General features: G+C 45.9%; 1 protein-coding gene across 1 annotated transcript in view; it reads right to left on the bottom strand.

Annotated features, from left to right (window-relative positions):
- The window catches only part of LOC145351942 (slit homolog 3 protein-like), a 623,540-nt gene that overhangs the window by 70,001 nt on the left and 528,486 nt on the right, over positions 1-25,053 (bottom strand). The window contains exon 33 of the mRNA XM_080201750.1: positions 14,730-14,884. Within this exon, the coding sequence (XP_080057876.1) occupies positions 14,730-14,884 (155 nt within the window). The remainder of the gene's footprint in view (positions 1-14,729; positions 14,885-25,053) is intronic.

The following is a 25,053-nucleotide window of genomic DNA, read 5'->3' as shown; positions in this document are numbered from 1 at the left end:
CACACTGAGCAACGACTGGGAACACACTGAGCAACGAATGGGAACACACTGAGCAACGAATGGGAACACACTGAGCAACGAATGGGAACACACTGAGCAACGAATGGGAACACACTGAGCAACGAATGGGAACACACGGAGCAACGAATGGGAACACACGGAGCAACGAATGGGAACACACTGAGCAACGAATGGGAACACACTGAGCAACGAATGGGAACACACTGAGCAACGAATGGGAACACACTGAGCAACGAATGGGAACACACTGAGCAACGAATGGGAACACACTGAGCAACGAATGGGAACACACTGAGCAACGAATGGGAACACACTGAGCAACGAATGGGAACACACTGAGCAGTGAATTGGAACATGTGAAGAAATGAATGGGAACACACTGAGCAATGAATGGGAACACACTGAGCAATGAATGGGAATACACTGAGCAATGAATGGGAACACACTGAGCAATGAATGGGAACACACTGAGCAATGAATGGGAACACACTGAGCAATGAATGGGAACACACTGAGCAATGAATGGGAACACATTGAGTAGTGAATTGGAACGTGAAGAAATGAAAGGGAACACACTGAGAAATGAATGGGAACACACTCAGCAATGAGTGGGAACACACTGAGCAATGAATGGTAACACACCGTTCAATGAACGGGAACACACTGAGCAACGAACGGGAACACACTGAGCAATGAACGGGAACACACTGAGCAAAAAAATGGTAACACACTGAGCAATGACATGATGGGAATGGGAACACATGAAGAAATGAAAGAGAACACACAGAGAAATGAAAAGGAACATACTGGGCAATAAATGCGAATACACTGACCAATGAATGGGAACACAATAAGCAACGAACGGGAACACACTGAGCAACGAACGGGAACACACTGAGCAACGAACGGGAACACACTGAGCAACGAATGCAAACACACCGTTCAATGAATGGGAACACACTGAGCAACGAACGGGAACACACTGAGCAACGAATGGGAACACACTGAGCACTGAAAGGCGATGATACTAAGCAATATATGGAAAAACAATGAACAATGAATGGGAATACACAGAGCAAGAAATGGGAACACACAGAACAACGAATGGGAACACTGATCAACGAATGGGAAAATGCTGAGCAATGAATGGGAACACACTGAGAAATCAAAGGGAGCACACTGAGAAATTAAAGGGAAAGCCCCGAAGAAGAAATGAGAACACATCGTAAAATGAAGATGAATGCACAGTGCAATGAATCACAAAACATTTCTCACATTCATTGGAAATGAATAGGAACACAGTGGAAATGGACAAACTTAGCAAAAACTGACAACATATTGAGGAATGAATATGAACATACAGTGCAATGAATCACAACACATTAACAATGACTGGGAGCACAATGAGCAATGAAGAGAAGCAGACAGCCATGAAAAGGAACTTGGGACGATGAATGGGAACACACTAAGCAACCAACGGGGACACACTGAGCAGTGAATGAAAATACACAGAGCAATGAATGGGAACACAGTGAGCAATGAATGGGAACACAGTGAGCAATGAATGGGAACACAGTGAGCAATGAATGGGAACACAGTGAGCAATGAATGGGAACACACTGAGCAATGAATGGGAACACACTGAGCAATGAATGGGAACACACTGAGCAATGAATGGGAACACACTGAGCAATGAATGGGAACACACTGAGCAATGAATGGGAACACACTGAGCAATGAATGGGAACACACTGAGCAACCAATGGGAACACACTGAGCAACCAATGGGAACACACTGAGCAACCAATGGGAACACACTGAGCAACCAATGGGAACACACTGAGCAACCAATGGGAACACACTGAGCAACCAATGGGAACACACTGAGCAACCAATGGGAACACACTGAGCAACCAATGGGAACACACTGAGCAACCAATGGGAACACACTGAGCAACCAATGGGAACACACTGAGCAACCAATGGGAACACACTGAGCAACCAATGGGAACACACTGAGCAGCAAATGGAAACACACTGAGCAGCAAATGGAAACACGCGAAGAAATGAATGGGAACACACTGAGCAATGAATGGGAACACACTGAGCAACCAATGGGAACACACTGAGCAACCAATGGGAACACACTGAGCAACCAATGGGAACACACTGAGCAGCAAATGGAAACACACTGAGCAGCAAATGGAAACACGCGAAGAAATGAAAGGGAACACACTGAGCAATGCATGGGAACACAATAAGCAACGAACGGGAACACAGCGAGCAACGAACGGGAACACAGTGAGCAACGAACGGGAACACAGTGAGCAACGAACGGGAACACGGAACAACAAACGGGAACACACGGAACAACAAACGGGAACACACGGAACAACAAACGGGAACACACGGAACAACAAACAGGAACACACGGAACAACAAACGGGAACACACTGAGCAACGAACGGGAACACACTGAGCAACGAACGGGAACACACGGAACAACGAACGGGAACACACGGAACAACGAACGGGAACACACGGAACAACGAACGGGAACACACGGAACAACGAACGGGAACACACTGAGCAACGAACGGGAACACACTGAGCAACGAACGGGAACACACTGAGCAATGAACGGGAACACACTGAGCAACAAACGGGAACACACTGAGCAACGAACGGGAACACACTGAACAACGAACGGGAACACACTGAACAACGAACAGGAACACACTGAACAACGAACGGGAACACACTGAACAACGAACGGGAACACACTGAACAACGACTGGGAACACACTGTGCAATGAATGGGAATATAATTGGCACTAAACAGGAACACAGTAAGCAATGACTGGGAACTAACTGAGCAATGAAAAGGAACACACTGAGCAACGAATGGGAACACACTGAGGAACGAATGGGAACACACTGAGGAACGAATGCGAACACACTGAGGAACGAATGCGAACACACTGAGGAACGAATGCGAACACACTGAGGAACGAATGGGAAGTCATTAAGCAACGAATGGGAACACAATGAGCAACAAATGGGAACACACTGGACAATGAATGGGAATATAGTTGGCACCAACCAGGAACACAGTGAGCAACGACTGGGAACAAGCTGAGCAATTAATCGGAACAAACTGAGCAATGAATGGGAACACACTAAGCAACCAACGGGAACGCACTGATCAACTAATGGGAACACACTCAGCAACTAATGGCAACACACTGAGCAATGAATGAGAACACATTGAGTAGTGAATTGGAACATGCGAAGAAATGAATGGGAATGCACTGAGCAACGAATGGGAACGCACTGAGCAGTTAAAGGTGATCACACAAAGCAACGAGTGGGAACACGCCGAGCAACGAGTGGGAACACGCCGAGCAACGAGTGGGAACACGCCGAGCAACGAGTGATGCACTGAGCAACGAATGGGAACGCACTGAGCAGTTAAAGGTGATCACACAAAGCAATGAGTGGGAACACGCCGAGCAACGAGTGGGAACACGCCGAGCAACGAGTGGGAACACGCCGAGCAACGAGTGGGAACACGCCGAGCAACGAGTGGGAACACGCCGAGCAACGAGTGGGAACACGCTGAGCAACGAGTGGGAACACGCCGAGCAATGACTGAGAACACACTGAGCAGTGCGTGGGAACACACTGAGCAATAAATGGGAACATACTTGGCACCAAACAGGAACACAGTGTGCAACGAATGGGAACACACTGAGCAATGAATGAGAACACACTGAACAATGAATGAGAACACACTGAGCAGATAAAGGCGATCACACTGAGCAATAAATGGGAACATACTGAGCAATAAATGATCACATTGAGCAATGAATGGGAACACACTGAACAATGAATGGGAACATACTCAGCAACTAATGGGAACACACTGAGCAATGAATGAGAACACTGAGCAATGAATGAGAACACCCTGAGCAATGAATGAGAACATAGTAAGCAACAAACAGGAACACACTGAGCACAGAATGGAAACACAGTGAGCAGTGAATGGGAACACACAAAGAAATGAAAGGGAACACACTCAGAAATGAAATGGAACACACTGAGTAATAAATGGGGACACAATAAGCAACGAACGGCAACAAACTGAGCAGTGCATGGCAACACACTGAGCAACAACTGGGAACATACTTGGCACTAAACAGGAATACATTGAACAAATAACGGGAACTAACTGAACAACAAAAGGGAACACACTGAGCAATGAATGAGAACACACTGAGCAACGACTGGGAACACACTGAGCAATGACTGGGAACATACTTGGCACTAAACAGGAACACAGTGAACACAATGGGAACTAACTGAGCAACAAAAGGGAACACACTGAGCAATGAATGGGAACACACTGAGCAATGACATGATGGGAATGGGAACACATGAAGAAATGAAAGAGAACACACAGAGAAATGAAAGAGAACACACAGAGAAATGAAAAGGAACATACTGGGAAATAAATGGGAACACACTGTGCAACGAATGCGAACACACCGACCAATGAATGGGAACACAATAAGCAACAAATGAGAACACACTGAGCAATGAACGGAAACACACTGAGCAACAAATGGGAACACACTGAGCAATGAACAGGAACACATTGAGCAATGAACGGGAACACACTGAGCACTGAAAGGCGATGATACTGAGCAGAACGTGGAATCGTTGTGGGTGGAGATTAGGAACAGCAAAGAGAGGAAGACGCTGGTGGGTGTCGTTTATAGGCCCCTGAATAAAGATCTGGAGGTGGGGCGGACTGTTAATGCGCAAATAAATGCGGCGTGCAGGAATGGGACGGCGATAATTATGGGGGATTTCAATCTACATATTGATTGGTTAACCCATGTTGGATGCGGTGGGCTTGAGGAGGAGTTCTTGAAATGCTGCCAGGATAGTTTCCGCGAACAGAGTGTGTTGGAGCCGATGAGGGAGCGAGCTATCTTGGATCTGGTGTTATGTAATGAGGCGGGTAGAATTAGGGACCTTGTGGTGAAGGATCCTCTTGGAAAGAGTGATCATTGTATGGTGGAGTTTCTGATGCGGATGGAGGAGGAGAAAGTGGGTTCCCGGACATGTGTCCTTTGTTTGAACAGAGGGGAGTATGGTAGGATGAGAGAGGAATTGGTGAATGTTGACTGGGGGAGTGCGTTGGATGGTAGGTCTGCTGAGGAACAGTGGAGGATCTTTAAGGAGATCTTTCTTGGTGCTCAGCAGAAATTTATTCCAATGGTTACTCCTCCGATTGGAGGAGGAGAGGTAATCAGCCGTGGATAACGAAGGAGGTGAAGGAAAGTGTTAAATTAAAAGCGGATGCGTTTAGAGTAGCTAAGAGTAGTGGGCGAGAAGAGAACTGGGAGAGGTTTAAATGTCAACAAAGAATGACAGAAGTTGATAAAGAAGGGTAGGATAAACTATGAAGCTGGGCTAGCGCTTAATATAAAAAAGGATAGCAAGAGTTTTTATAAATACATAAAAAGGAAGAGGCTGGCTAGGGTGAACATTGGACCCTTAGAGGATGAGAGGGGGGACTTAGTGGTAGGGGATGGGGAAATGGCTGAGGCACTGAATAACCTTTTTGTTTCGGTCTTCACGGAGGAGGACGTGAATAATTTGCCGGGTGTTAGCGATGGAAAGATGGTAGGAGTGGAGGGCCTGAATGAAATTATTGTTACTAGAGAGGCGGTGCTCGACAGACTGGAGGGACTGATTGTGGACAAGTCCCCAGGACCGGATGGAATGCATCCAAGGGTTCTGAAGGAAATGGCGGAGGTGATAGTGGATGCCTTGGTGATTATTTTCCAAACGTCGCTGGATTCGAGGGAAGTGCCAGAAGATTGGAAAACGGCTAATGTTACGCCGTTGTTTAAGAAGGGTGGCAGGCAAAAGGCGGGGAATTATAGACCGGATAGTTTAACGTCTGTTGTAGGAAAAATGTTAGAATCCGTGATCAAGGAGAAAATAGCGAGGCATCTTGAGGAGAATTGTTTGGTAGAGCAGACGCAACACGGTTTCGTTAAGGGGAAGTCGTGTCTGATGAATTTATTGGAGTTCTATGAGGATGTGTCTAGGGCGGTGGATAGAGGAGAGCCGGTGGATGTGGTCTTTCTTGATTTTCAGAAGGCGTTTGACAAGGTGCCTCACAACAGGTTATTGCAGAAGGTCAGGGGGCATGGAGTTGGGGGTAGGGTGTAAGCGTGGATAGAGGATTGGCTGTCAAATAGAAGGCAGAGAGTGGGGGTCAATGGGTGCTATTCGGATTGGCGGTTGGTGACTAGTGGAGTGCCCCAGGGGTTGGTGCTGGGGCCTCAGCTATTCACCATTTATATAGATGATCTGGAGGAGGGAACCGAGTGTATGGTGTCGAAATTTGCTGATGACACCAAGATTGGGGGAAAGGCAAATTGTGCGGAGGGTGTGGAGAGTCTGCAGAAGGATCTAGATAGGCTGGGCGAATGGGCCAGGAATTGGCAAATGGAATTTAATGTTGGCAAATGTGAGGTTGTCCACTTTGGTAGGAATAATGGTAGGAAGGACTATTACTTACGTGGCGAAAAACTGCAGCAGGCGACGGTGCAGAGGGACCTCGGGGTCCTTGTCCATGAGTCGCAAAAACCCAGCCTGCAGGTGCAGCAGGTGGTCAGGAAGGCAAATGGGATGCTGGCCTTCATAGCGAGGGGGATTGAATATAAAAGTAGGGAGGTCTTGCTGCAGCTGTACAGGGCACTGGTGAGGCCGCAGCTAGAGTACTGTGTGCAGTTTTGGTCGCAGCACTTACGCAAGGATATTTTGGCCTTGGAGGGAGTGCAGAGGACGTTTACTAGGCTGATTCCAGAGTTGAGGGGGTTGAACTGTGAGGAGGGGTCAGGGGACATGGAGTTGGGGGTAGGGTGTTAGCGTGGATAGAGGATTGGTTGTCAAATAGGAGGCAGAGAGTGGGGGTCAATGGGTGCTATTCGGATTGGCGGTTGGTGACTAGTGGGGTGCCCCAGGGGTCGGTGCTGGGGCCTCAGCTATTTACCATTTATATAGATGATCTGGAGGAGGGAACCGAGTGCAGGGTGTCGAAATTTGCTGATGACACCAAGATTGGGGGAAAGGCAAATTGTGCGGAGGGTGTGGAGAGTCTGCAGAAGGATCTAGATAGGCTGGGCGAATGGGCCAGGAAATGGCAAATGGAATTTAATGTTGGCAAGTGTGAGGTGGTCCACTTTGGTAGGAAGAATGGTAGGAAGGACTATTACTTACGTGGCGAAAAACTGCAGCAGGCGACGGTGCAGAGGGACCTCGGGGTCCTTGTGCATGAGTCGCAAAAACCCAGCTTGCAGGTGCAGCAGGTGGTCAGGAAGGCGAATGGGATGCTGGCCTTCATAGCGAGGGGGATTGAATATAAAAGTAGGGAGGTCTTGCTGCAGCTGTATAGGGCATTGGTGAGGCCGCAGCTGGAGTACTGTGTGCAGTTTTGGGCGCCGCACCTGCGCAAGGATATTTTGGCCCTGGAGGGAGTGCAGAGGAGGTTTACTAGGCTGATTCCAGAGTTGAGGGGGTTGAACTGTGAGGAGGGGTCAGGGGACATGGAGTTGGGGGTAGGGTGTTAGCGTGGATAGAGGATTGGTTGTCAAATAGGAGGCAGAGAGTGGGGGTCAATGGGTGCTATTCGGATTGGCGGTTGGTGACTAGTGGGGTGCCCCAGGGGTCGGTGCTGGGGCCTCAGCTATTTACCATTTATATAGATGATCTGGAGGAGGGAACCGAGTGCAGGGTGTCGAAATTTGCTGATGACACCAAGATTGGGGGAAAGGCAAATTGTGCGGAGGGTGTGGAGAGTCTGCAGAAGGATCTAGATAGGCTGGGCGAATGGGCCAGGAAATGGCAAATGGAATTTAATGTTGGCAAGTGTGAGGTGGTCCACTTTGGTAGGAAGAATGGTAGGAAGGACTATTACTTACGTGGCGAAAAACTGCAGCAGGCGACGGTGCAGAGGGACCTCGGGGTCCTTGTGCATGAGTCGCAAAAACCCAGCTTGCAGGTGCAGCAGGTGGTCAGGAAGGCGAATGGGATGCTGGCCTTCATAGCGAGGGGGATTGAATATAAAAGTAGGGAGGTCTTGCTGCAGCTGTATAGGGCATTGGTGAGGCCGCAGCTGGAGTACTGTGTGCAGTTTTGGGCGCCGCACCTGCGCAAGGATATTTTGGCCCTGGAGGGAGTGCAGAGGAGGTTTACTAGGCTGATACCGGAGTTGAGGGGATTGAGCTATGAGGAGAGGCTGAATAAACTAGGCTTGTACTCGTTAGAGTTTAGAAGAATGAGGGGAGATCTCATTGAGACGTATAAGATGATGAATGGGATGGATAGGATAGAGGTGGAGAGACTCTTCCCGCTCAAAAAAGACAGTAGGACTAGGGGGCACAGCCTCAAGATAAAGGGGAGGCAGTTTAGAACGGAGTTGAGGAGGAACTTCTTCACTCAAAGGGTGGTGAATCTCTGGAATTCTCTGCCCGTTGAAGTGGTGGAGGCTGCCTCGCTAAATATTTTTAAGAAGCGGGTTGATGGGTTCTTGATAAGAGAGGGGATTAAGGGTTATGGGGAGAGGGCGGGAAAGTGGAACTGAGCCACAACAGATCAGCCATGATCTTATTGAATGGCGGGGCAGGCTCGAAGGGCTAGATGGCCTACTCCTGCTCCTATTTCTTATGTTCTTATGTTCTTAAACTAGGCTTGTACTCATTAGAGTTTAGAAGAATGAGGGGAGATCTCATTGAGACGTATAAGATGTTGAATGGGATAGATAGGATAGAGGTGGAGAGGCTCTTCCCGCTCAGAAAGGACAGTAGGACTAGAGGGCACAGCCTCAGGATAAAGGGGGGGCGGTTTAGAACAGAGTTGAGGAGGAACATCTTCACTCAAAGGGCGGTGAATCTCTGGAATTCTCTGCCCATTGAAGTGGTGGAGGCTGCCTCGCACAATATTTTTAAGACGCGGGTTGATAGGTTTTTGATAGGCAAGGGGGTTAAGGGTTACGGGGAGAGGGCGGGAATGTGGAACTGAGCCACGACAGATCAGCCATGATCTTATTGAATGGCAGGGCAGGCTCGAGGGGCTAGATGGCCTACTCCTGCTCCTATTTCTTATGTTCTTAATATATGGAAACACAATGAACAATGAATGGGAATACACAGAGCAAGAAATGGGAACACACAGAACAACGAATGGGAAAAAGCTGAGCAATGAATGGGAACACACTGAGCATTGAATGGGAACACACTGAGAAATCAAAGGGAAAGCCCCGAAGAAGAAATGAGAACACATCGTAAAATGAAGATGAATGCACAGTGCAATGAATCACAAAACATTTCTCACATTCATTGGAAATGAATAGGAACACAGTGGAAATGGACAAACTTAGCAAAAACTGAGAACATATTGAGGAATGAATATGAACATACAGTGCAATGAATCACAACACATTAACAATGACTGGGAGCACAATGAGCAATGAAGAGAAGCAGACAGCCATGAAAAGGAACTTGGGACGATGAATGGGAACACACTAAGCAACCAACGGGAACACACTGAGCAGTGAATGAAAATACACAGAGCAACTAACGGGAACACACCAACGGGAACACACCGAGCAACCAACGGGAACACACCGAGCAACCAACGGGAACACACCGAGCAACCAACGGGAACACACCGAGCAACCAACGGGAACACACCGAGCAACCAACGGGAACACACCGAGCAACCAACGGGAACACACCGAGCAACCAACGGGAACACACCGAGCAACCAACGGGAACACTGACCAGTGAAAGGCGATGATACTGAGCAATATACGCGAACACAATGAACAGTGAAAGGGAATACACAGAACAAGAAATGGGAACACATGGAGCAACGAATGGGAACACTGATCAATGAATGGGAAAATGCTGAGCAATGAATGGGAACATACTGAGCAATGAATGAGAACACACTGAGAAATCAAAGGGAGCACATTGAGAAATCAAAGGGAGCACACTGAGAAATGGAAGGGAACTCACTGAGCAGTGAATGGGAACACACTGAGCAATGAAAGGGAAAGCCCCGAAGAAGGAATGACAACGTATCGTGAAATAAAGATAAATGCACATTGTAATGAATCACAAAACGCTTCTTACATCATTGGCAATGAATAGGAATACAATGGAAATGAACAAACTGAGCAAAATCTGAGAACACATTGAGGAATGAATACGAATGCACAGTGCAATGAATCACAACACATCAACAATAACTGTGAGCACAATGAGCAATGAAGGGAAGCAGGGAGCCATGAAAAGGAACTTGGGGCGATGAATGGGAACACACTAAGCAATGAATGGGAGCACACTGAGCAACGAATGGAAACACACTGAGCAATGAACGGGAACACATGAGCAATGAAAAAAAGCAGTCATGAATAGAAGCATTTAGCAATGAATGTACTGAAAAATAAGACAGAACATACTGAGAAGTGAATGGGAACACACTGAGCAATGAACGGGAACACACTGAGCAATGAACGGGAACACACTGAGCAATGAACGGGAACACACTGAGCAATGAATGGGAACACACTGAGCAATGAACTGGAATGGGAACACAGTGGCATAATGGTTAGCGCTGCTGCCTCACAGTGCCAGAGACCCTGGTTCAATTCCGACCGTGGGTGACTGTGTGGAGTTTGCATGTTCTACACTTGTCTGTGTGGGTTTTCCTTCCACAGTCCAAAAACGTGTGGGCTAGTTGATCGGCCGTGCTAAACTGACCCTAGTATCAGGTGGCTAGCTAGGGTAAATATGTGGGATTATGGGAATAGAGCCTGGGTGGAATTGTGGTGAGTGCTGATTTGATGAGCTGAATGGCCTCCTTCTACACTGTAGCTATTCTATGATTCTATGAACACATTGAACAATGGATAGGAAATTGTTGAATAATGAATGGGAAAACACTGAGAAATAAGTCAGAATGCATTGACCTATGCGCACGCTGAATTCCCATGATGAGATTGGTGAGCATAGAATTCATAGAATCTCTACAGTACAGAATGAGGTCATCCAGCCCATCGAGTCTGCACCAACCACCATCCCACTGAGGCCATACCCCCGTACATATTTTACCCACTAATCCTCTAACCTGTGCATCTACGGTCAGTTTAGCATGGCCAATCAACCTAACCTGCACATTCTTGGACTGTGTAAGGAAACCAGAGCACCCAGAGGAAATCCATGCAGACATGAGGAGAATGTGCAAACTCCACACAGACAGTGACCCAAATTGGGAATCAAACCCAGGTCTCTGGAGCTGTGAAGCAGCAGTGCTAACCACTGTGCTACCGTGCTACCCTGTGTAATGTTTCTTGACATCAAGGAAACATTTGACTGAGCATTTGAAGGAGCACTCTTAAACCTGGAATCAATAAGAATAGTGGGAAACCCTTCACTGGTTGGAGTCATACCTGGCACAAAGGAAGATGGTTCTGCTGATTGGAGGTCAATCATCTCAGCTCCAGGTCACCACTACAGGAGTTTCACACAGTAGTGTTGTAGGCCCAACCATCTTCAGCTGCTTCATCAATGACCTTCCTTCCATCATAAGGTCAGAAGTGGGGACACTCACTGAAGATTGTATAATGTTCAGCACCATTCATGACTCCTCAGATACTGAAGCAGTCTACTTCCAAATGCAGTAGGTTCTGGACTATATCCATCTCTGGACTGACAAGTGGTAAATAACGTTTGTGCCACACAAGCGGTAGGCAATGAACATCTCAAATGAGAGAGGGTCCACCTATCACCCCTTGACATACAATTGCATTATCATGGCTGAATCCCCACATTCAATATCACCATTGGCCAGAAACTGAACTGGAGTAACCATACAAACACAGTGGCAACAAAAGCCGATCAAGAGCTAGGAATCCTGAGACATGTAATTCACCAAAGCCTGTCCACCATCTACAATACACAAGTCTGCAATGTGATGGTATACGCTCTGTTTGCCTGGATGAATGCAGCTCAACAAAACTGAAGAAGCACAAAATCATCCAAGACCAAACAGCGACTAGGAAATGCAATAAATGTTGGCTTAGCCAGTGACGCTAACATCCTGTAACTGATTTTTTAAAAAGAATGAGAACCCATTGAACAAGAGATGGGAAGACGCTGAGCAGCGAATGGGAAGACGCTGAGCAGCGAACTGGAAGACGCTGAGCAGCGAACTGGAAGACGCTGAGCCATTCATTGCTCAGCGTGTTAGAATGGGGACACACCGAGCAGTGACTGGGGACACGCCGAGCAGTGACTGGGGACACGCCGAGCAGTGACTGGGGACACGCCGAGCAGTGACTGGGGACACGCCGAGCAGTGACTGGGGACACGCCGAGCAGTGACTGGGGACACGCCGAGCAGTGACTGGGGACACGCCGAACAGTGACTGGGGACACGCCGAACAGTGACTGGGGACACACTGAGCCGTGACTGGGAACACACTGAGCAACAAAAGGGAACACACTGAGCAATGAATGGGAACACACTGAGCAATGAATGGGAACGCACTGTGCAATGGAAGGGAACACACTGAGCAACAGAAGGGAACACACTGAGCAATGAACGGGAATACACCGAGCAACGAACGGGAACACACCGAGCAACGAAAGGGAACACACTGAGCAACGAAAGGGAACACACTGAGCAACGAAAGGGAACACACTGAGCAACGAAAGGGAACACACTGAGCAACGAAAGGGAACACACTGAGCAACGAAAGGGAACACACTGAGCAACGAAAGGGAACACACTGAGCAACGAAAGGGAACACACTGAGCAACGAAAGGGAACACACTGAACAACGAAAGGGAACACACTGAACAACGAAAGGGAACACACTGAACAAGCGTGAGTAGTGAATGGAAGCACGCTGAGTAGTGAATGGAAGCACGCTGAGTAGTGAATGGAAGCACGCTGAGTAGTGAATGGGTACACACTGAGCAGTGAATGGGAACACACTGAGCAGTGAATGGAAGCACACTGAGCAATGAATGGGAACATGTTGAGCAAGGAATGAACAGTATAGAATGAATTAGAATATACCAAGCATTGAATGAAAATGCACTGAACAATAGAACAACGGATTAGGCAAGGAACATGAATGAGATGTACAGTGCAATGAGTTACATCACACTGCTGAACCAAAGAACACAATATTAATAGACCCTGAGCAATGAATGAGAACAATAATTGAGAACAATTAATGAGTACAATTGCAATGTTACTACATACACCGAGGAATGAATGAGAAGACACAACAACAAGACTCTCTGGAAATGACTGAGAAGTGGATTGAAAGGATTTGTGTATAAAATTGTGTAATAGTGGTTAAGCAGGCCTGTCTATGATCTATTGATTGTGGATTACAGAAAGTTCATGAAATATGAAATCCATTCTTGTGTTGCCTAAGTTGGAAAGTCTGCTGCTTGCAGTGTTGCTTATGCCAGAGGACCGAATGGGCAGCACAGTGGTTAGCTCTGCTGCCTCACAGCGCCAGGGAACTGGGTTCAATTCCAGCCTCAGGTCACTGTCTGTGTGAAGTTTGTACATTCTCCTCGTGTCGACAAAGGTTTCCTCCAGGTGCTCCGGTTTCTTCCAAAGATGTGTCTGTTAGGTTGATTGGCCAAGATAAGTTGCCCCTTAGTGTCAGGGGGACTAGCAAGGTAATTACATGGGGTTATGGGGATAGGGTTTGGGTGGGATTGTTGTCGGTGTGGGCCCAATGGGCTGAATAGCCTCCTTCTGCACTGTAGGGATTCTATGATGACTAATATGAGTCCCGCTTGTGTTTGATGATGATGCAGCATAGGAACTTTGCTCAAGCACCTGCCATTAACGACCACTGTTCATGTGGATGTTTAAATGATGAGGGGTTTCATTTAGACAGATCCTCGAAAATGAGTTAATGCCTCATTGCTTTTAATGTGCAGATGGCCTGCCAATTTTGTGAAATGTCCTCTCTCCTCAGGTATACTCATAATGAGAAGGCACTGTGAGTAAATCTCCACAGATGTTAATGACAGGATTACATCCCAAGGGTCTGAACAAAGTGTGAAGAAGTTCAATGACCTCACACGAATGGTCAAGGTCAATGAGTACATCTTCAAAGTACATATCCTACTAACTGCACCACCAGCCTCAGCCTCTGCTTATTTCATTGTGCCCCACCAACTAAGAATTTCTGTAATTTTGGATTCATACCTCAAATTCATATCCTTGATCTCTCACATTCATATCCTTCATCTCACCCTGATGTATTAGGCAATCTCACCCTCAGAGTTTGCACACACTGCTAGCTATTCTGCAATGTTGGTAAGTCTGAAAAGCATTGTGCTCACGCTGCCTGTTTGTCTCTGGCAAGAGGGAATGAAATGAGTTATCTTTCTTTGAACAGAGAGCCGAGGTGAACTCCTTTATAAACAGCAGACTGCAAGCTGTGTTGTTTTATTAATGTGTGATTGGACCCTTAGACTGGATTATAATTCGAATTCAAACTGAGTGACTGGCAGCAGCACTTTGTTCAGCTGCTGTCCCTTGTGACTACAGGTTATAAGAGATAGAAAACATGGCAAACAAACCCACCTCCAATATACAGCGGCGAGTTCAGGCTTAGAGTTGGTTGCTTTTGCAGCTTCCCTAGACTCCGGGGGATTCCTTTATCCACCACCAGACTCAATGACTGATTCATCATCATCAGCTCAACGGTATGGAACTGGCCATCATTGATTGTCTCCACACTGAATTCAAAAGGGTGGGAGAGAGGGAAAAAGAAAGTGAAACATCAGAAGAAACAGGCACTGACTGATGAGGAAAAAGGTAAAGGCAGATTATCTGCAAACTGATTATCTGTCCATTGTCACATTGCTGTTTTTGGCAACTTGCTGTGTACAAGTAAACTGCTAAGTTTCCCATATTATCACAGTCACAGTCATATTTTACTGACTATGAAGCACTTGGGGGTATCCCAAGAGTCGAAAGAGTGTTGTATAAATGTGAGCTCTTTCTTTCTGTATGTGTTGGCCAGGATAGGTGGGGAATGGGAGACACATGATAGACAAACGATAGTCAGTCAGATTCATGATGGCACTGGAGCGTGGTGACTTCTAGCAAGCTATTCCCAGCATACCTCTAATTGTGTTTTTTACTCTTGTTCTATGCTTTTATAACCCTATTGTAACTCTTATTTATAACTGTAACATGACATTCTGCACCCTCTGCTTTCCTCCTCTACGGACAGTATGCTTTGTATAGCACACAAGAAACAATATTTTTCACTATATCCCAATACATGTTACAATCATAAATCAAATTAAATCTAAGTAGTATGCTTCTCCCTCATTAAGTGGCAGTATATTGCTTTAATCATAGAATCATAGAATCCCACAGTGCAGAAAGAGGCTATTCGGCCCATTGAATCTATACTGACCACAACCATAGATTCTATGATTAAGTGGCAGCATATTGCATTACTTCACCAAGTGATATTGTTTGCTGCCAATGACAGCCTTTCAAGACAAGATCTTGCAAAAGCTTAACCCTGCCTGCTCAAAAAAAAATCTGAGTAGAGACAGGTTGGATTATAGAATCCTACAGTGCAGAAGGAGACCATTCAGCCCATCGAGTCTGCACCGACCACAATCCTACCAAGGCCCTATCCACATAATCCCATGCATTTACTTCAGCTAGCCCCTGTGACACTAAGGGTCAATTTAGCATGGCCAATCCACCTAATCCACACATCTTTGTACTGTGGGAGGAAACCAGAGCACCCAGAGGAAACCCATCCAGACATGGGGAGAAGGTTAAAAAGGATTAAACCCCAGAGCTGGGAGCAAGAGTATATTGGGAGTAGGGCACTAGATGACTAGTTTCCACTATTCCATTGCTGCAAATGGCAGAAGTTTCTCTCTTTGAAGTTAGATTGAGGTAAATATTAGATGCACACACAAACTCAACAGAGGTCAGAAAATTCATATTACCCTTTCCAAAAACAATTTTACTACAGGACATCAAAGTACACACCATCAGTTCAAGTTCCAATTTTAAATGATAACAACTGTGAGGAATGAGACTCCAAATCAACACATCCTCTGTGTGGTAGTTGAATACTTCTATATTATTGCACTATAGAACATAGAACATAGAACATTACAGCGCAGAACAGGCCCTTCGGCCCACGATGTTGCGCCGACCAGTTTTTTTTAAAAAAAAACACTGACCCACTAATCTAAACCAATCCCTTTTCGTCCATAAACCTATCCATAGATCTCTTAAACGCCCCCAAACTAGGCGCATTTACAACCGCAGCAGGCAGGGCATTCCAATCCCTCACCACCCTCTGGGTAAAGAACCTACCCCTGACATCCGTCCTATAACTACCACCCCTTAATTTAAAGCCATGCCCCCTCGTGCCAGCATTCTCCATCCGAGGAAAAAGGCTATCACTATCCACCCTATCTAAAATTCTAATCATCTTATATGTTTCAATAAGATCCCCTCTTAGCCTCCTTCTTTCCAGCGAAAACAACCCCAAATCCCTCAGTCTCTCCTCATATGACCTCCCCTCCATACCAGGCAACATCCTGGTAAACCTCTTCTGCACCCTCTCCAAAGCCTCAACGTCCTTCCTGTAATGTGGGGACCAGAACTGCACACAGTACTCCAAGTGCGGCCGCACCAGAGTTGTGTACAGTTGCAACATGACGCTGCGACTCCTAAATTCAATCCCCCTACCAATAAACGCCAAGACACCGTATGCCTTCTTAACTACCTTATCTACTTGATTCCCAACCTTCAGGGATCTATGTACACATACACCTAGATCCCTCTGCTCCTCCACACTATTCAAAGTCCTCCCGTTAGCCCTATACTGAACACATCTGTTACTCCTACCGAAATGAATTACCTCACACTTCTCCACATTAAACTCCATCCGCCACCTCGCGGCCCAGCTCTGCAACCTGTCTAAGTCACCCTGCAAACTATGACACCCTTCCTCACAATCTACCACACCACCGACTTTGGTGTCATTAGCAAACTTACTAATCCACCCAACTATGCATCTCTGCATCCTCCTCACAGCTCACCTTCCCATCCAACTTTGTATCATCTGCAAAGTTGGATGGGAAGGTGAGCTGTGAGGAGGATCTATAGCACCTTTATTTCCTTGAACTCTCAATGCAAAGCTACTGATGTAAAGTGATCTAACTCAGATGATATCCAATCAATTGTGAGGACCTCAGCAACTGCAAAAACAGCTCATCTTCAGGCCTTTGATTCTGGGTGGTTTCATGCCATGATAATGAGTTGGCAGATGATTTGACCACAGGTGAGTTGGCAACGCAGGAGTGCAAATGATAGCAAAACCCTTAATAGAGATCTTGCATATGGCAATCAGTCAAAGAGTGTCCACCAGCAATCAATGCAGAAGGGCAGAAATTTGGGATTGAGCTCAGTTGTTTAGTTGCTGATCACTCGGCTCACTGATAGTGCTCATCATCTTTTGCTTACAGCAAGCAATGTCATGATTGTCATTTTGGACTTTCCCTCTTTCTTTGTTCAGAGTGAGTCACCAATTCCTGCAGGTGGATTGAGTCCCCTTCCGTTCAAGACGACTCAAAATTCAAATAGGTGGGCCATGTTCTATGCCAAAACACAGACTCACAATTTCATTAGATTATGGAATGCAAGCAATGGAGAGAGCCAGGATAGGTTTTATAAAATCAACACTGCCAGACCAGAGTTTCACCTAAGGTGAGGGCGTTCTGGCCTCCAAAGCAAAACTCCTGATGTCTGTTCAAATGCCCAATCACACAATGTGAGTGCTAATTTGTCAACTCTACTTCTGAGATAGATCCCCCACCTTTGACAGTATCAAGGGGTATGGGAAGAGCATGGGAATATGATGTTGAGATCGAGGATCAAACATAATGATATTAAATGGCAGAACAGATTGAAGTGCTGAACACCTATTCCTACATTCTACGTTCCTAGACCACCATCAGAGAAGGTTAAACTAGCAAAGGTACATATCCAGATACTATTATGGGGCTGCAGTTTTATGTGTCAAAATTTTAGATAAACTTTTTTACAAGGAAGAATTCAGGTATTATGGCTGTGCAATAGAATAAAATTACTTCATACAGATTTAAGAAGTCCATTGACATTAGATGAGTGCATTAAAACCAAACAAGACAAGTTATTTGAATCACAACCGAAAAAGTGAAGGGCAATTCTCTCGACCCCAAACTCCCCATCCTGATCCAATAACCAGGAAGACGCCTTGAAAACAGCAGCAGGTGTCCTTATTAAACTCATGCCCCAAATCAGACAGTGAGTGGGGTAGGGTGATAAATGGGTAAATATCCATTCATCAAGTTAGACAGCAGGAGATTTCTGCTGATTCATAACAATTTTGTTGTGACATAATGGTTCAGCAGAAACACTAATTTCTGCTGGATCCCCTCACTGTCCAGAAGCATCTCTCACTGGGGAAAAACCCAGCTCTTAAATACAAGCTTCTGTGAGCGTCATGTGTTCTCAATTTACTGTGAAGTTCATCCTGGTTTACTTTTAAAGGGACCTGCGTTTTGAATGGTGGGAAAAGTGACATTTTCCCTGCTTAGAGCAATGGCAGGTTTTTGTGCCGTATTGTCCGTTTCCCGTCTCGTTATTGAAAAATGTTGAATCGCAGGTGGGTGGCTTCTGATTTGCCCACCTTTTGGTGACCTCATCTGGGCGCTATATTGAAAATGTAACCACATGCAACTTTCCCAATATCTCTGGGTTAGGATAGCCCATGGAAGAAATGGCCCTGAAAAGGCAACAAGAGTTCAGTGATGCATCATTGGTCCACCTGCTGAATACTGTCAGGGCCCACCAGAATGTCCTCTACCCCAGTCATGGCCAGAGGAGGTCCATCAATGCCACCACTCCAGGTTGACAGGCATTGGCTTCGGTGAGCTCAAACTCAGCGCAAAAAACTCCTGTCAAATTAAATACTTTGTCACTTTGCCATCTTCCAATTCTAGCCCCAGCTCTCTCATGACATCTCTGATTCAACATTCCCCATTCTGGCCCTGAGGACTTTTCTAACCTGCCACCTTTGCTTTTTTTATCTCCTTTCCCATGGAGGCCTTGCCCCATGGCTCTTGCCAAGACTTTTGTCCATTCTTGCCTTCTTCCCCATGGAGGCTTTGCCTCACAGCTCCTTCCACAGCATCTCCGCATTACCACTAGGCCAGTAGGTAGAGCCTTGCCTGTGACTTCCCCCTGACAACAATGCGGTGCTGCCTGCAAAGCTGATGTTGAGTCGGTGCACCACGAGTGCTGCGCAACTCAAGATAGGCGAGCAAACTTCATCATGAGCAAAGTGCTGATGGCCAGATGCAAGTCAGCTATATCTGATTGTGAAACACGTTAAGCTAAATATGTCATCCAGTGTGGGAGCTGATGAGTATTCATCACATTTAAGTGTATTCAAATAGCCTTCCTGACATTGCATGTCAGGAAATGCGCAACGCCTCTGTGGGTCAGAGCAGACAACAGGACCTTGTTTACCCGCTAACAGATTTTTATGTTCTTGTGATATTTTCTGCTCCACCTCCCACCATGGTACTCGCCGCAGACAGGAACGGAAATTCCCAGCCTAAGTCTTGGCGAGTGGCTGCAATGAAACTGCCTGCGAACTGAAATAGCTTAACAATTCATAATGGCCTCAGCTCACCAAAAGTTTTAGTCCACCTTTGAGATGTCAAAAAATGCAGGTAAGGAGGTGTGAGAAAGAGACCATACCGAGTTCAGATCACAAGGGATCCCAGTGCTGTACCGTAGGTTTATGATACCGTACTCTCAGTCATCACGCAGGCCTGGTGTGCTCCTTATTGCAAGATCTGCGGTCCCTTTATGGCAGTGACCAGTGGTGTTTGGCAAGAGAGACTATCGAAAGTAGACCCAAAACTTGTAACACCCAATAAGAGGCAACACTCTGGGGAGCCGGAGTTTTCTAACTTAACTGCAGAAAAATGCCTCATGACGTTGCTGTTTGACAGCAGTGCTATTTATGTGCAGTGATCTTATACAGATGTGGGAGGTAGAACAATAGCATAGACAGCCAAGATAACCAATATCAGAAAACAAGAAGTCTTAGATAAGTCAACATGTCCCTGTCAAAACCATCCATTAAAAAATGGATGTGCATAAAGGTCCATGGAGAGGTATAAGAGCTGTTTTAAATAGCCTCTTTTTTTTAAGAAACGTGAGAATTTCTTCAGAAGCTACCCCTTTTTAATGCTCATAATTCCAATTCCCACGGATAGCTTAAAGGTTCCACTGTCTTGTTTAGAGGGAGTCCGTTGTAGGAATTGGTGATAAATCTCCCTTTCTCAGACAGACGGAGACAGTGGCTTGGCACTGGATGAAGGGGAGTCAACCAATATTTTCTGTCTTTATTTCATGGCATTCAACCCAATATAATGACAGCCACAGACGCCAAACAGTGTATCCTGCTCAACTAAGCAGTTAAACCTGCAGCTTAAGCCTTTCAAGTGACTGGTTTTTCACAGAACATACAGCTAAATTAGATCAAACACCACCAAAACCAATCATTGGTTTTGGATTAAATTAAAATAATTGTTTGCTTTGAAGTTGTGGTTTGTGCTTGTATCTTTCTGCTCTTCAGATACTACCACTGAGGAGAGTTTTTCAAGTATTAACAGGCATGATCAGTGGCTCCTAGTAACAAAGGTAATTTAAACGTGAGTTTCTGACCTATTTGCACCCTCACTGAGCCCACCCATTTCCACCTCTGTAACATTGTCTGATTTTGCCCCTTTCACTCTTCACCTGCTGCTGAAACTCACATTCATGTCTCTGTTGCTTGAATTTTCCAATGTATTCCCAGCTTGTCTCCAAAATTCTACCCTCTATTCACCCCTGTGCTCCCTGACCTACTCTAGCTCCTGGTGAAGCAACATTTCGAATTCAAAATTCTCATCTTTGCTTCCAAATCATTCCATGGCTTCATCCCCTCCCTATGATCATAATCTTCTCCTGCAATGAAACCTTGTGAGATATCTGTGCTCCTTTAATCAGGACCTCTTGTGCTGTTCGATTTTAATCCTCTCTGCCTCTCTACCTCACTTTTCATCTTTAAGACAATTTGCTCCAGACAGGAATGAGAAAGAAACCCCAATTCCCTCCCTTACAGTCCGTAATCAGTGTGTTTTAGAGGGGAAGAAGTGTGTATTTGCTTAACCCTGAGTGTATGGCTGCATGGTGGCACAGTGGTTGGCGCTGTGGCCTCACAGTACCAGGGAGCCTGGTTCAATTCCGGCCTTAGGTCAATGTCTGTGGGGAGGCTGCACTTTCTCCCTGGGTCTCCTCCCACAGTCCAAAGATGTGCAGGTTAGGTTGACTGGCCGTGCTAAATTGACCTTAGTGTTGGGAGGTGCTAGCTGTGCAAATGCGTGAGATTACGGGAATAGGGCCTGGGTGGGATTGTGGTTGGTACAGACTTGATGGGCTGAATGGACTCCTTCTCTACTGTAGGGATTCTATGGTATATTCAATTTGAATGAGCAGCAACAACCTTTGTGGGTTTAAATAAAGCTTAGTTATTCACACATTCTTCCCAAAGGTCTAACACTGTGTCATTCACTTGACACTCACATACAAACTCAGTGAAAGATGCTGTTACAGAGATACTGCGCTCTTACAAGTCATAAATGAAAGAATAGTTTGTAACGTGCATGTTTGGCTCTTTTTAGGAAGAAGCATACATTGCAGGCTCAGTGAAAAAGGTACTTTCACTCCTGAAGGTTGGTGTCAGTGGATTCAATCGCCAAAGTTATATTAGGATTACTGATTTGATTTGATTTATTATTGGATTAGACTGCAGGATATCAGGGTTATTACTGGACTGCAGGACTGTCATGAAGAAATTTATTTTCGGCAGGTCATGAGGTTAATTACTTGTCGCCTTCTTATAAAGAGGCCAAGTTTCTGTACTGGTGGACTTAAAAAGGAACAGGATAGGAGGCTTTATGATGTTGCAGTCTCGAGTTTTAAGTCATAGTTGTTGCTGCCTTTGTTGTTGCTGTTTCTTACCATGTGACTTGCAGATTGTGTCTCCCTAGTCCTTGCAGTAATAAGATTCAATACCTGAGGGCAGTTTTGATCATGTAACCACGTGGTCCACCCAGAATGATCTGAAGTTCAAAGCCATTGCCAAACGATAGGTGAGGGATGGTGGCCAGTATTAACTTTAAGGAAAGCGGGTCTAGGAGACCGTAAATTTTGTGTGTTGGATAGGCACAGTGGTTAGCACTGCTTCCCCACAGCGTCACGGTTCTGGGTTCAATTCACAGCTTGGGTTACTATCTGTGTGGAGTTTGCATGTCCTCCCCATGTCTGCGTGGGTTTCCTCCAGGTGCTCCAGTTTTCTCCCACAGTCCAAAGATGTGCGGGTTAAGTAGATTGGCCATGTTAAATTGCCCCCTAGTATCGGGGGACTAGCTAGGATGAATGCATGGGTTATGGGGATAGGGTGTGGGTGGGATTGTGGTCAGTGCAGACTCGATGGGCCGAATTGTCTCTTTCTGCACTGTAGGATTCTACGATTCTAATAAAATAGGTGAGAATTCCACAAATGGTTTTGCCTTGATATATCCATTCAAGGAAGGCAAAGTGACCCAGGGTCAATCAACTAAGAGCTTTCGGGAGATCTGATATGGTTCAGGGTCTGCCAAAATTACAAAAGTCACCTGAACATCGGCAGCCTTTTCAGCAGCCTTTTAATGTCCAGTTTTTAAAAGAAAACCCAGTTCCAGAAAATTCTATATCGAGGACAGTCCATATTCAAAATTGTAAATATAACATGTTTTTACTGTCATGACACATTCCTTTAAAATGATCCCTTTACCCAAGCTAATGGTCATACAATTTCTCCTTATGTGGCTCAATGCTGGATGTTCTTTCACAATGCCCTGTGAAATGCCTTGGGACCTTTTGCTATGGACACTATAGAAATAAGTTGTTGCTGTATTGCTTGTTCAATCTCCATTTTGTGTTGAGTCAATTAACCCCAGCTGGCAATATTCAGGGAGTGTTCTCTGAGTCAGTGCCTTTGCAAAGGCTCTGAAGGGGAGAAATGAAGAGGCAGCATATTCATGAAAAGATATTCGATAAATGTCATTCTCCTTCCCTCAATTTGTTTACCGGTGCACAATGAGTTGCTCTTCAGGGCCATCACTGTTCATACAGTGTCATTTTCAGCGAGCCCACAGGTGACACTGTTGAGTCATTTTAAGTGAAATCAGTGAGTCACCTTCACATGATCATAGAATCCCTCCAGTGCAGAACGAGGCCATTCAGCCGAATGAGTCTGCTCTGACCCTCTGACAGAGCATCTTACCTGGGACCACCTCGGGGAGGACAAGCAAACACAAAACAGCCACCCAAGACCGGAACTGAACCTGGGTCCCTAGTGCTGTGAAGCAGCACTGCTAACCATTTAGCCACGGTACCAATGACACTACCATTGTGAAAATGAGGTATGTCTCTTTTCTTTCAGCAGATAATAGGAGAATTTGCCACTTCCTCACAAAGGCATTGCCCCTTTAACAAAATTATTCTCTTCCATTAGTTAACTGTACGTGCTCTTTTCATGTTAAAGTCAATTTGGGCTCTTGACCTACTTTACACCTCAATGGCACTTCTCATTGCGACAATATTATTATGTGACACCACAGTACTGTCATTTACCATTAATGTAGCCTGTCCAGGTTATGTCAGCAAGGGATTAACTGTTCCTATCGCTGCCACAACAACAGGCTTCAGTCAAGCACTGTGGCCACACTAATTTATCTTGCAATCAGTTTACCGCAGATTTGTTTGTTGGAATTCTGCTTTTGATTAAGTTTTGTCAGAAAGCCCTATTTTAAAATGAACAAACTGAGCAGACTGATGATGATGTAGACAGACACTATTCGCAAATTCTGACTGCTTAAAATAGCATGATTTGGGCCAAGTGGAATGTCAAAACGTTAAAAATCAGGAACACAGCCCTAAGCCACCTTGAATTTATCCATTTCCAATTTAAACAGAGAAGGGACGGCAAGTGGGCAAACAACCTGATTCCAATTGGAGGGCTCACAATTTAAATATTAAAATGACATTGCTTCATTGAATCCTACACTGCAGAAGGAGGCCCATCAAGTCTGCACTGACCTCAATCCCACCCAAGCTCTATTCTCGTAACCTCACATACTCATCCTGCTAATCCCTTGACACTAGGGTCAATTTACCATAGCCAATCAATCTAACCTGCATGCCTTTGGACTGTGGGAGGAAATTGGAACACACGGAGGAAACCCACACAGACATGGGGAGAATGTGCAAACTCCACACAGACAGTCACCCAAGGCTGGAATTGAACCTGGGTCCCTGGCACTGTGAGGCTGCAGTGCTAACCACTATGCCAGCGTGCTGCCCGATGCTTGTCTTAGCTTTAGCCGTCTTCTAAAATTTACCTTCATCCATCAGGTTTTCCAGGCAGTGGGGGAACCTAGGAATGCTGAAGGAGGCAAGGGTTACTGGATCAAAGAGGTAAGGGCTTTTCCACAGATCTGGTATACATGCTTCATCAACCACCTCTGAATAGATACCTACCCCTATCCCCTCTGGTCAGTCCCTAACACTGACCTCTGATCTGCCATGGGCCTCCATTCGGCCAGCCTCAGCTGTGCCTCTGGCCTCTGACCTCCACTTCGCTCAGCAATCTAGCTGGCAGCAGCCAGAATACAAAGATGGAAAATGGTAATCAGTCCTGGGAGACACCCATTCTTCTGGACTTCCTGACCTCATCTCTGACCCTCCATACCCTCACACCGCTGACATGAAAGGATCA

The sequence above is a fragment of the Carcharhinus amblyrhynchos genome, chromosome 13 (genome assembly GCF_965287045.1).
Source record: "Carcharhinus amblyrhynchos chromosome 13, sCarAmb.v2.hapA, whole genome shotgun sequence".
Taxonomy (NCBI): domain Eukaryota; kingdom Metazoa; phylum Chordata; class Chondrichthyes; order Carcharhiniformes; family Carcharhinidae; genus Carcharhinus; species Carcharhinus amblyrhynchos.
The sequence above is the reverse complement of the archived record's forward strand: the minus strand, read 5'-3'. Positions and strand labels throughout refer to the sequence as shown.